This window comes from Aplidium turbinatum, chromosome 6 (genome assembly GCF_918807975.1).
Source record: "Aplidium turbinatum chromosome 6, kaAplTurb1.1, whole genome shotgun sequence".
Classification (NCBI taxonomy): Eukaryota; Metazoa; Chordata; class Ascidiacea; order Aplousobranchia; family Polyclinidae; genus Aplidium; species Aplidium turbinatum.
In genome coordinates, this window is record NC_137477.1 from 18,310,471 (window position 1) to 18,322,826 (window position 12,356).

Below are 12,356 nucleotides of genomic sequence, written 5' to 3' on the forward strand. Positions count from 1 at the left end.
CAATTTTTGACTGGGGGGGCAAGATTACGAAAAAAGGGCACTTTTGTTTAGTAAAAGGCCAATTTTTTTTTCAAGTTTTAAGATAAAATATAGCGATAATGCTAATATATCAGCTCACTATGTATTGCGTAATGATAGCATACAAATGTCCGGTATACAAAGAAGAGCATCATGTTATGTTATAATGATGTAACCTACTGTCAAGCCTTAAAGCAGCCTGCGGCCATGGCCGCTAAGTAGTGCTTGAATGATCGCCGGTGCTACCTCTTCGATTGGCCAAATTTGGCCGCCGGTCTCTTCTAGCTTTAATTTCGCAATAGAATGATCGTGGATTAACTGTCGAAAATATGTACAGTAGTATCAAAGAGTGACGCAAAATTAGGTCAGCGCGTCATAATCGCCGCTGTTGCATTGTGTGGGAATATTTGTCATTGATGAAATATATCCTTCTGCGATCACCCGCGCTGTAAGTCTTGTTTGTAATTCCCGACGTATATTTTAACAAAGTCTTAATCCGAAGTGCTAATTTACATCGGCTGGCAATATTGTCGTTTTTATGTCGATTCGATGTTGTCGGACATTGAATCGTTGTTAAAAAGGAGAACTAGGTTAGTTGACATCCAAGGGGAAAACATTTTTTGATCATATCATGCTTCTTTTAGTAATGTCCTTCACATCATTGAAATACTTATTTTATTACCTTGCCTTCATCGTCAACACATTTTGAACGTTGTATTTCGTTGCTAAAAAGAATTCTAGGGGAGTGGCGAACTTCTTTAAAATCAGCCACATTGGAGACACTCGTGCGAGTGTCGTTAGATGGTCCCGCAGTACTGGATTACAATCCCGATAAAGCAGTTATTACGTGGTGCAACGATTCTATTGTAGGACGTCGCCCAGGCTTCAACAACGCTAAAGTGATCATTTTAGCATTGTTGCAAGTTTAATTCTATTTACTTGTGCTATCGTTATTTTGGCCTCCAAGCACGCAGATTTGGCCGCCGAGAAGAAGCTCCCGGTAGGCCACGACGGCTGCCGAAAAAAAAAAGAGTTTTAAGGCCTGTACTGTGTTGCAAAATTTTGTGCCGTAAATATTATTTTGAGGCAAAAATGAAAGATTATAATGAGGCTAAAAGGGAATAGCAGAAATTGTTATATTGTAAAATGTGCAGTAGCTTACATGACTTTAAAAGGGCACCATTGCCCCCCTGCCCCTCCATCTGCAGAAAAATTGAGGGCAGAGGGGGCATCCGCCCCCCTGCCCCCCCGCTTCCGGCGCCCCTGGGCCCACTGTCTGGCCAACTGTTGTACACTGCGTAAAGTCGGTTTCCAGTCCAGATTCTACTATTTAGAAGTCCATGAGTAGACCGTTTCGTTGTCTCTCTGTCAGTATGGAAACTTGTGCCACTTTTGCACATAGGCTATACATACAACTTGCATATTTCTACCATGTACTGTTTCTGGCAAATAAACCATTGATTGACTGATAAGCATTGGATGCTAAAATTTATTTCTTCAAACAGCCGCTTACAAATGGCGTCTGAGAGTGACGAAATTCAATGATGCATTTACTTTTTTATTTGAAAGATTATGTTCCAATACAAACATGCAAAATGTAAATAACACACTGAACCATTCTGTTTGAAAGCTGCACATTAAGATAATCCTCATAAGTGCCATTAATATTTTTAGAACTTTCAAGATGGCTTGCAAACAGAATGATGGCAGACTATGGTGGTGAGTTAGACAACTTTTTTACAGCTTACAAAAAAAATTAAAAGATGCTTTGACTTGTTTCCAGGAATTTTATAATTGTCTCAAATGCAAATTTATCTGCAACTTTTTCCATTTTCAAGTATCGTGCCGAAAGAAGTGATATGGAAAGAAGCAAAGAACCCATTTTGGAAGTGATCCTGTTGGAATAAGCTTGAATTTTGATCGTTAGATTAAACTAAAAATGACTTATAGCCGATGTGAAAATGTACCAGCCTAACATACTAACGATGTGCGGTCATTATATTATCAAGCAACTTCGTGTAGTGTAGCGAAGTTTCATCATGCTACGAGTGTAACTAGTGACTGAACATCGTTTTTGGACGGATAATGTTTAGGAATAACTGGCATTGAATGTGATTAAGTCAAATGAATAAAGCGTTAGAGTTTGAAATGCTCGTGCATAACTGTAGCTTTTCACTCCAAATGTCGTTAAAACCAAACGCAATTGTCTCACTTTATTACTGCAACAAACAGTTGCCTTAAGGATGAGTTATAGCAGCAAAAACTTTTATTCAACTCCAAAGATGACTAGACCACGCTTCAGCAACTACAAGCGACAACTGTAACATGCATTATATGGAGCGGAAAGTAATGCTAATTTAAGCGAAAGTGTGTATTACCTGGTATGCTTTCTGAACATGAAGAATCAGTCAAACGGTTATACCTTTCATGTAGCAAACATTAGGTGCAGTATCGGTTGTTTACACTTATTGTTAACACCAAAAGACGCGTGTAGCGACTATTACAGTACGGTATCAGTCTTTTTAAGCACTTTTCCCAATCTCATACTGCAGCTCCAACTTAAATGTCAACCAACGTAGTGTTTAATTGTACATGTACATAAATAAAAGTGTTCATTCATTTCTTTTACTCAGCAGATAATTACAATACAGGCAGTACAAAGTTAACTGACAAGAACATTGAAACATTTTAAAGAACCTCTTCACTTTCCTCCACTTCTTTAAGGTTTAACACTTCCAGTTTCCCTTTTCCTTTGGTCTCTTTGCTTATGATTTCATCAAGTTGTCTGTAACAGCCAGGATCGACAAGACAAACCATTTCAAGTCCTGATGAAAACTCTTCATTTTCTACAGTTTTGATATGTGGCTTCAGCTTCTCCTTCACCTTTTTAGAATCTTTTCCAGGCAAGAAAAACCTCAACCGCATTTCGGCTCGATTAATTGCTATTTTTTCTTTCAATAATCTTATGACTTGAAGAGCTTGCTGTTTTGTGTTGCGATTGGGATTTACAGAATAATGGATATCTTCCTTCATGGCACGCTCAATTACAGTGACCGTGTATGGTCTTTTTGTATCTGGATTAACACACATGTCTGTAACAATAGTAGCAATATCTCGAAATTTAGCTTCCAGGTGCACTTGCCGCTCTTTTTCAGACACTTGAAGTTCACCTTTGGCAAGAATTTTTAAGCATACTTCTGTTTGATCTTCAGTGCCAAATGCATTTTGAAGATCTTGTTTTTTGGCCATAAGGCCCTTCGACACATTCGTAAAGACTGTGTGGGTTTGTAAGACTTCATCAATGTCTTTTTCAGTTTTGTTTCTCCATGACATCACCTTGTTTTTATAGCAGGCTATCTCGAATCTTTTTCCACCTTTCTTCATTCGAACAATGGCCACATTTGTTAAGCGTACTTGATTAGTTGGAGTAAAAATTGACATTGTTGCAGGTTGTCCTATTTCACTATAAAAAGCGTTATAGTGTATGATACCCTGTTCAAAACAAGGATATTAATTTCCAATTTAACAGATTTTTTGTCAATGCACTTAAATTCAAAATAATGGAACATTTATTTGCAGATAAACAACACATAACAGGCGTTATGCAATCGACAATGGCTATGGTTGTAGTTATGCAACTTTAATCAGGAACTTCTGCAATGTGATTGCCTATACCGATGCTCATTTACCAGTTTACTAGAAATGTTGTTTGTTATTTTGGCCGAGTAACATAGACACTTTAAATCTTAACCTACAAATCTGTTCAGTGTTGTCTTGGTAGCAACAATTTTCTTCATAAATCAAATTCTTTAGCAGAATGAAAATATAAGTTGCACAATGTCATTTGTATATAGCAAATATGCAAAATATACCAAAGTTTATTAAGCACTTTACCCATATAAACAACGCAGGTTTGGATACGATTTATGTGGTGGACACTGTCTAATGCACATACCGAAAAGTTAAGATGAATAAGATGTTGATGGCGCGAAGAAAAAGTTTGAGAAACCCAGCTCCAACTAAGGCTGTCTAACAATACACTTGACGTTATTAGTTATGCCTAACCAAAACAACTATTGCACTCATTGTAAAAATGCTTATTTTTTCAAACATCATGTTAGAATATAATTTGGCGATTTTTTGTAGTTGCAAGCAAACATGAGAAAAACTTTTATAGAATAACTAACAAGTAACAAAATGTGGCCGAATTCAAACTACAGTAGTAGGCTACCCAGAAAATTTCCAGATTTAAACTTACACCTCCACTACTTGAACAGAAAGACAAGCAACAAATCCAATAAAAATAGTAATAGTCTAGGCCAGTGAAGAGCAACGTGGTCCAGGTGGACCACAGAGAATTTTCGGTGGTCCACAGATAAAATAAATCAAGACACACACGCTTTCGGTAAAGTTATTTCCATATTGTTATAAAAAAAAAATCTATCTTAGTGATATTTTCGAAGCTATCAATCAACTTAATCTGACAATACAAGGAAGAAAATCGGACTTAGTGAAAACCATCCAGAAAATAAAGGGCTTCATGAATAAGTTGATGTATTGGAAAAATCTGTTTCAAAAGAAAAACACATCTTTATTCAAGAATTTAGAAATCAGTAATCCTTCAGAAATTTGTATAAACGCTTGTTACCACCATTTAGAAAGTCTCCATGAAGACTGTCAGAAACGGTTTAAAGACATTCTGGAAAAAGATATCCCAGAATGGGTTCTTGATCTTTCAAACTTTGAACCAAATGAAAATATTGATCCAAAAATATGTGAGGAGTTGTTAGACATGAAAGAAAATGTTCAGCTTATTACAAAAATAAAAATAGGTGTCTTTGGTTATACTGAAATAATGAACTCCAATCCATAGATTTACGAAATTGTACAATCTTTCATCATATCCTTTCCGACAACATGGCTAGTTGAGGCTGGATTTTCTGTGATTAATGACATTTTTTGTAAAAAAAGAAACCGACTGGATATTAATAAGCGTGGTACAGTAAGATTAAGATTAAATCAAACTTTTACTTGTAATCATGACTTAATGTGTGACAAACATCAAGAACAAGGCAGTCACTGACGTAAAATTTTATGATATTTGGTCAATTGTTACTTATAATTGTTTGGTTAAATTTATTACTTATAAATATGTTGTTTTTCTAAACTTAAGCCACAATTATAAATCTGATATAAAAAAAAGGCTATGGTCCATAGATATTTCTAAAAAAAATTTATGGTCCACAGTCACAAAAAGGTTGCTCATCACTGGTCTAGGCGACACCAACATAAAATCTATATTTGAGTGTATTGCATAACATCTATGCAAACTTGTACACTCTCATGTGATTATTAGCACAGTTGTAAAACAAAGAAAATCCTATGATCACTCATGCATGATAAGCTGAGTGCTGCCTTTAAGTTTTACGTTAGTTCATCAGCACAGATACAAAGCTTAACTCCATTTTATACTAACCAGCTGATTAAAATTTATTAGTGCAGATACTTGGTTTTCCAAATGATACACAAAATAATTTCTTTTGTTGATAAACCATATACAGTACACTATACAGGGTGAACAGAAAGTCCTTGGACTTTTTCATGTTATGATTAAACATATCGAATGTAACTTATATATACAGTATATCATATACTTTTTATATGCAAAGTATCTTGCTAAACTCTCTAAAATTTAAGTCTAATTGAAGGCATTACAAGATGTCTTACAAGATGAGATAACGGCAGTTCCTTACACCTCTCCAATAGCAAAAGAGACTTGAAAGAGCATAGATTCTTTTCAAAGAACTGAAGGCAAGCATGGCACCATGGCAGGAGATCATTTTTTTAGACAAAAAACTTTTCACAATTGAAGCTCAGTTCAATAATCAAAATGATAGAACTTATGCAAAGTCTTCAGCAGATATTAAAGATTATGTGAGAACAGTTTACAACCAACAAAAACCATCTGTCATGGTGTGGGCCACCATCTCCAAAACTTGAAAGATCCTCTGATTTTCGTGTAACAAGGGGTTAAACTCAATTCAGGTCGCTTCATCAACGATATTTTGGTTCCAGCCCTTGAAGACATGAAAAAATACTACAAAGATCAGCCCTTTACATTCTAACAAGATGGTGCACCATCCCAGACCTCAAGAAAGACACAAAACTGGTGCTCACATTAACTTTCAAGATACTGGAGCCTGGGTTTTTTTTTTTGGGTCATTTTTCGGTCATTGACCGATTTTTTAGCAAAATGTCCGAAAAAAATATAGTCAATTCGGTCAAAATGTCCGAAAAAATGTATAGTCAATTGACTATATATGACCAAAAATGACTAAAAATGACCAAAATAAATAAAAAATGACCGAATTTTTTCAAGTTATTTCGGACAAATGACCGAAAAGTCTCAGCGAAAAAAAAAAACCCAGACTGGAGCAAGGAAATGTGGCCTCCCTCATCGCCTGATTTGAATCCCATGGACTTTTGTGTGTGGTTGTTAGTGGAGGCAAAGACATGATCCGTTGCTCACCCAAGTGCTGATGCTCTGAAGCAATCACTCATGCAGGAGTGGGCTAAGACAACCCAGGATGAGCTACGTGCCTCACTGCCTCAGTTATAAACTTCCGACAAAGAAGTGAGAGAGTTATCCTTGAAGTGAAGAGAGGCCACATTGAAAATAAAGAAATTTATTCCTACTATTGCAAGCTCTCATTGTGATACCTTTTTGATGGAATTTTATTTGTTTTCTAATAATTAATTAATAACTCGTTTATTATTAATAAATCATTTATAAGCTGGTCCAAGGACTTTCTGTTCACCCTGTATAGCACATGTACAAATCCAATATATATATATGCTTGTTTATGGAAGTGATTTTTAATTACTAACCACACACACTGAAAATTTTTATTAAAAATACGCACCACTAAAAGCGTAGTATATTCTTGGCACAAACTATATACTTGGAGTCTATACTATAGTGCTGCAGTTACATCAGGCAGTAGCTAGGAGTTGTAACACACAAAAATAAGAATTAGGAAAAATTGGGATGCCTACATTAACTTAATGTGAGAAAGTGTTCTTAGCAATAAAAAATATAAAACAAATTTTGAAAGTTTACAATCTGACACAAAATGTGCAGTTTCAATTAAAAGTATCATTTTAGGATCTGGGATGGTGCTTTTGCATAGGCCTAAAAAAAATCCTCGACTCACAGCCTTGCTTAAAAATATAATTTCAACTAGACTCAGGCTTTCAGCTTTGTGAAACATCAATCTCTTCTTAAATTCATAAAAACCACTTTTAATAAGCTGATGAATTTCTTTCATTTTTAAGCTTTTCTACAAGGTCTTTTATAGAAGCATCTTTAAACTTTCCATCCACGGAAGAAAAAAACTCTTGTAACATTCCTGGTTTCTTTTCTTCTTGTTCATAATGATGAGCTTGCAAAATCATATCAAATTTATCAAGATCCTTTACAAACTTTGCTTCTGGTGTTTCTTGGTTTTCATATTCCATAAACAAGTCTTTAATTTCCTTAGCTACTTCAGAATCTAATAAAGCACAAAGTTGTAACATGGCATCAGCTTCCATCTTATGTTTATCTTCATCGGAAACTCCATCTTGAGGTGTAATGTCCCCAACAATGCTTTCGGCCATATCATGAACCAAACACATTTTAACACAATGATCTCGTTTTAGTTCACAAGATGGCTTTATAACCATAGCCATGATCGACATCCTATACATGTGACCTGCCACTGTTTCAGGGTTTTGTATGTTGTTGTTCACCCATCCAGTTCTTTTTAATTTTTTTAGCTTTCCAACGATGGACAAAAATGTTAACATTTCCATTTTACTATTTAAAAGATCTAAGTTTTCACTTAAAATACAATAAAATGTACGATAATAAATTATGTGTGAACAAGTTTAACTATATACTCTGCATGATATAATCAAAAATGTTAAGAAAATTGCTGCAAATAGAAAACAAGCCCAAAATAGATGAAACGCATGCAAAACTGACAGGATTAGGTTTCCGAAGAGGCTTTTTCAGTCTAAGAATAAAGATTCCCACAACTGCAATCTATTACAGTGTCCTTCAATTGGAATGTCATGGTTCTATGAGTGTTACCAACCACCATCAGAAAATTTCCCCAGCACAGACCAACTTCAACCACTCTAATCTGAGCAGACATGTCACTTAAAAAGGCTCTTTCGCCGTTATAGATGATATGACTGGGCTTCTTTTTGGTTAAAACATGATAATTGCTTATCTCAATTTTGCATTAAAACAAATCATTTCAAAATTACAAAACAAAACTTTCAATAGTTTTTTTAATGCAATAGGCCTTCTGCTAAAGACTAATTTACTAGAAATGCTCAAACAAGGAAGTGGCTGCATTTACGGCGCCGTAAATACAGCCATTTCATGCCTTTTTTTAACTCTTAACGTCGCTTTTACTGCGCATGCGCGCTGTTGCTGGAAAAAAAGTGCGTATATAACTTCTAAATTCAACTGTTTTTGCCAAGTGAATCAGAGGCGCGTGTGATCTTTGTCTGGCTCATACTCGCAAGGATATGAGTTCGATTCCACCAAAAGGTATTTTTTTTTTTGAACTTAATTCTAACCCGAAGTGACTCAATCGTTAGGCTACGCATTTTTGTGGCCGTTCCAGTTTAGTTTGTTTTTAGTTCTGACCATCACAACGAAAAACAGTATATAACAAACATAACAGAGGTATAGAAAAAGGTAGAAGCGACAAAACGTGGACGTTATAGCGTGTATGATAGCAAAGCAGGACAATCAGTTTAAAATATGGCACGGTCGTAACACCTAAAAATTTTATAAGTTTAGATTTTTTTTTACTCATTTTAATTGTTAAAGAAAAAAAACTCATAACTAGCCTTTTTTTCTCTTTGTTTTAAAAAGGCATGGAATATAAAATTTTTAGGTGTTACGACCATGCCATATTTTAAACTGATTGTCCTGCTTTGCTATCATACACGCTATAGCGTCCGCGTTTTGTCGCTTCTACCTTTTTCTATACGTCTGCTATATTTGTCATATAGCCTACTGTTTTTACTTTTTTCGTTGTGATGGTCAGAACTAAAAACAAACTAAATAGCCACAAAAATGCGTAGCCCAAGATTACCTTTCGGTGGAATCGAACTCACATCCTTGCGAGTACGAGCCAGACAAAGATCGCATGCGCCTCTGATTCACTTGGCAAAAACAGTTGAATTTAGAACTTATATAGGCTATGTACTTTTTTTCCAGCAACAGCAACGTAAAGATTAAAAAAAAGACATGGAACGGATGTATTTACGGCGCCGTAAATGCAGCCACTTCCCTCAAACAACTCAAATGCTCCAGTTCTAGTCTCAACTGTTACTCTATATACCATAGGCGCCTAAGCCGTGGGGGCCTGGCCCCCACGCATATTTCTGCGTGGGGGCAACTTTTTATGCTGTATTGATACATAAAACAATAGATGAACTAGCGATCGGCAGCAGGAAAACGTTTTTTGAATGCAAACCGCAACAGCTTCGCAATAAATAATCACTAGAACGAGTAGCGATGCTACAATCCCACACCAGACAACAAAATCTGTCATTTTTACATTGATTTAACGTTTGCAGACGTTGAATCAATGTACATATGATTGATTTTGCTGCCTGGGACATAGCAAAAATCTACCATTTTGTGTCGATTCAATGTCATCAGATGTTGAATGCACCCAAAAAAAAAACATAATTTGCTACGTAGACGGAGCGTGCGTTTAGCTTTATGAGCTTGCAAACAGACTTGATGTCGCTTTCGAAAGTCGAAACCTCTGCACTGCAGTGAATTGCGCGGTGCCCAGAGAATCGCTCGCTGTGAAAATGAACTTGAAGACTCGGCCCGAGGTAACCACTAACCAACGCAACCAGGGCTGGTACAAACCGCATTGCGCACACGCCGCATAATCAACGAAGTAACGGACTCACGCAAACTGAATGGCGCACACACGACCGTTGCCATAGAAACCCGATCAAAGGCGGAATATGCGCATCTTTTGTTTCATCTGCAACGCGAAAACGGGCGTTTTACAGCGGTCAGTCATAAGTTGCGATATTGTAATGAAAAGGGAGCAATGTCAAGTCGAAAACTTAATCAAACGTCTCTCCGTAACTATTTTTCAAGGGCTACTTACGGGTGTCAGCAACTTTTAAATTTATTCAAGGTGACGTGCTGCTGAATTGATGTAAACATGAATGATTTTACTTTCCACAGGTATATTTTTAAGCGTATGATCAAGTTAGTATTTGCATTCCATTTTCAAAACATTGTCATTCCATTTACAGTGTACCTTTTAGTAAACCTTTTCGTCTCTTGTTTCATGTTAATAAATCTAGTTCGTTGCTAAACTTTATGTTGTGCATAGCTTAAAGAGTCGCAGTCCATCAACCGCTAGCCAACGCAAACACATGTCATGTGTTTGCTTAACCGAAGTGGTCGAGTTTTGTTTATAATAATTAACGGTAGGTCGAACGTAGCGATAACTCCGAGTGTGGCAATAAAAGCAATCCTAGTGTGACGGCATAATTACGTCATCCATCTGCGTGACATTTGCTGAATTTACGTTGCTGCTGATGAAACACGCTTTCGCCCCCACGGCCAAACAAATAGTTAGGCGCCTATGCTATATACTATAGTCCAGAGTGTTACTGCATAAAAGAACCTATTTCTGGGTAGGGATGGGCAAAATAGAATACCGAATATAGAATAACCGGTTGTGAAGCCTAACCGGTTTCAAAATGTATAAGAAATCGGATAATTGAAACCGCTTTAACGATTGACTTGGTACCGCGCCGTCTGGTGACAACGAATTCGCTGCAGCGAAAGTAGAATTTTCGCATTAAAGAGATCTTTATTGTCAAGCGCAATATTTTTGTGTAACTGCCACATCTGCTTCTTCAGAGAGACGTTTTTTCAAGTGCAGGTTTAACCGCCACTAGTGTTGGGCGATATTGAAAAAAACAAAACGATACGATATTTGAAAAAATACTTGATATTTTGATATTTTTGTTCTAATTAAGAATAGAGTTTCTCAGTCTTTGAAATTAGCGTCGACAATAAAAATGCCGAGGCCACACGAGCGCTTGTAAGGTTAGGGTTAGACATTCCTGCCAGTCGTTATGCCACAGCCATAGATTTGTTCCTAAAGTCAATTATACTCTGATGGAGCTCTGCGAAAGAGGCGTGTGGATGGATATCAAAGCACGAAAGCCGCAAAACGTAGACGCTTCATTGCGAAGACAGTGTAGATTTACAGCCAAGCGATGAGCCTCTTGATGTGTCTGATTCCAGTGATGACGCGACAACCTCATCCTCCGATACAGCATCTGATGATTCCGATTCTGGCTAGTTCTTTATCAAATAGACTTTGTGTTGCTCGCAGTATCCCAATTGTGCCGAAACTATGTTAGTGCATACGTAAATCTCGCCAGAGCTATTAATTTGTTACTGGTACCTGGTTGAGCAATTAACGTTATTTTATGATAATTCAACGTCGCTAGATGTCGAATTAATGTAAAACAAACGTAAATCTCTTTTTGGGCATTGTTGTTACGCAATATAACCCGCCAGGAAAATTAAATCGATTTGTGCCGACTCGAACGTTGAATCAGCCCAGAATTAACTTACTTTTCCTCGGTTATAGGTGAATTGTTCGGAAACAGTTTTTCGTAAAACAATTGTTCGTAAACAATTGTTCGTGAAAGCAATTCTTCGTAAAGCAATTCTTCGTAAAGCAATTCTTCGTATACATCAATTCTTCGTATAGGTGAATTGTTCGTAAACAGGTGATAGGTCAATTGTTCGTGAACAATTTTTCGCAACAGCAAGGTTGTCTTGCAATTTCCGATTAAGGTGCATAATGCAAATTTTCCTGAATAACCAAGTTACGAGACATAAACAAATAAGCACAACGAAAAAGCGCATTTTTTGTTATTTATTGGAATACAACAATTGTCTGTGTTTAGCAATTCTTTGCTTACACTACCAATACTACTTTAAGTAACTTCGTACAAATTGTCCACAAGCCAAGTTTAGTATGAAGTATTGTGTGCAATTCCACGCAAGTAGGCTAATCACAAATTTCATCATCTTGAAAGTCTTGATGCCAGATTCGGACGACTCTAGTTAGTCTTTCTACACTGTCCTTGTACTTCTTCTTTGGAGGGGGTCCTGCCTGGCCACTGACATACTGTTCAATGCGAACCTCATTTAGGTTTTGCTCTCGCTTGATTGCAGATATGAACTTCCAAATATCTGGATGATTTGCAGATACCTG

At 36.7% G+C, this 12,356-nt stretch overlaps 2 protein-coding genes across 2 annotated transcripts; both read right to left on the bottom strand.

Moving 5' to 3' along the window:
• Positions 1-1,479: 1,479 nt before the first annotated feature.
• On the bottom strand, positions 1,480-3,574 carry LOC145771567 (ribosome maturation protein SBDS-like). Its single transcript, XM_082583272.1, has one exon. It carries the CDS (start codon positions 3,457-3,459, stop codon positions 2,707-2,709), a length of 753 nt encoding a protein of 250 aa, XP_082439398.1. The 5' UTR covers positions 3,460-3,574; the 3' UTR covers positions 1,480-2,706.
• On the bottom strand, positions 3,512-7,893 carry LOC145771568 (5'-deoxynucleotidase HDDC2-like). The gene has a single exon (XM_082583273.1). It carries the CDS (start codon positions 7,870-7,872, stop codon positions 7,321-7,323), a length of 552 nt encoding a protein of 183 aa, XP_082439399.1. The 5' UTR covers positions 7,873-7,893; the 3' UTR covers positions 3,512-7,320.
• Between the last annotated feature and the right edge of the window lie 4,463 nt (positions 7,894-12,356).

Excerpts from the sequence above, each read along its gene's own strand:
- LOC145771567 (XM_082583272.1), bottom strand. The coding sequence starts at position 3,459 with ATGTCAATTTTTACTCCAACTAATCAAGTACGCTTAACAAATGTGGCC.
- LOC145771568 (XM_082583273.1), bottom strand. The coding sequence starts at position 7,872 with ATGGAAATGTTAACATTTTTGTCCATCGTTGGAAAGCTAAAAAAATTA.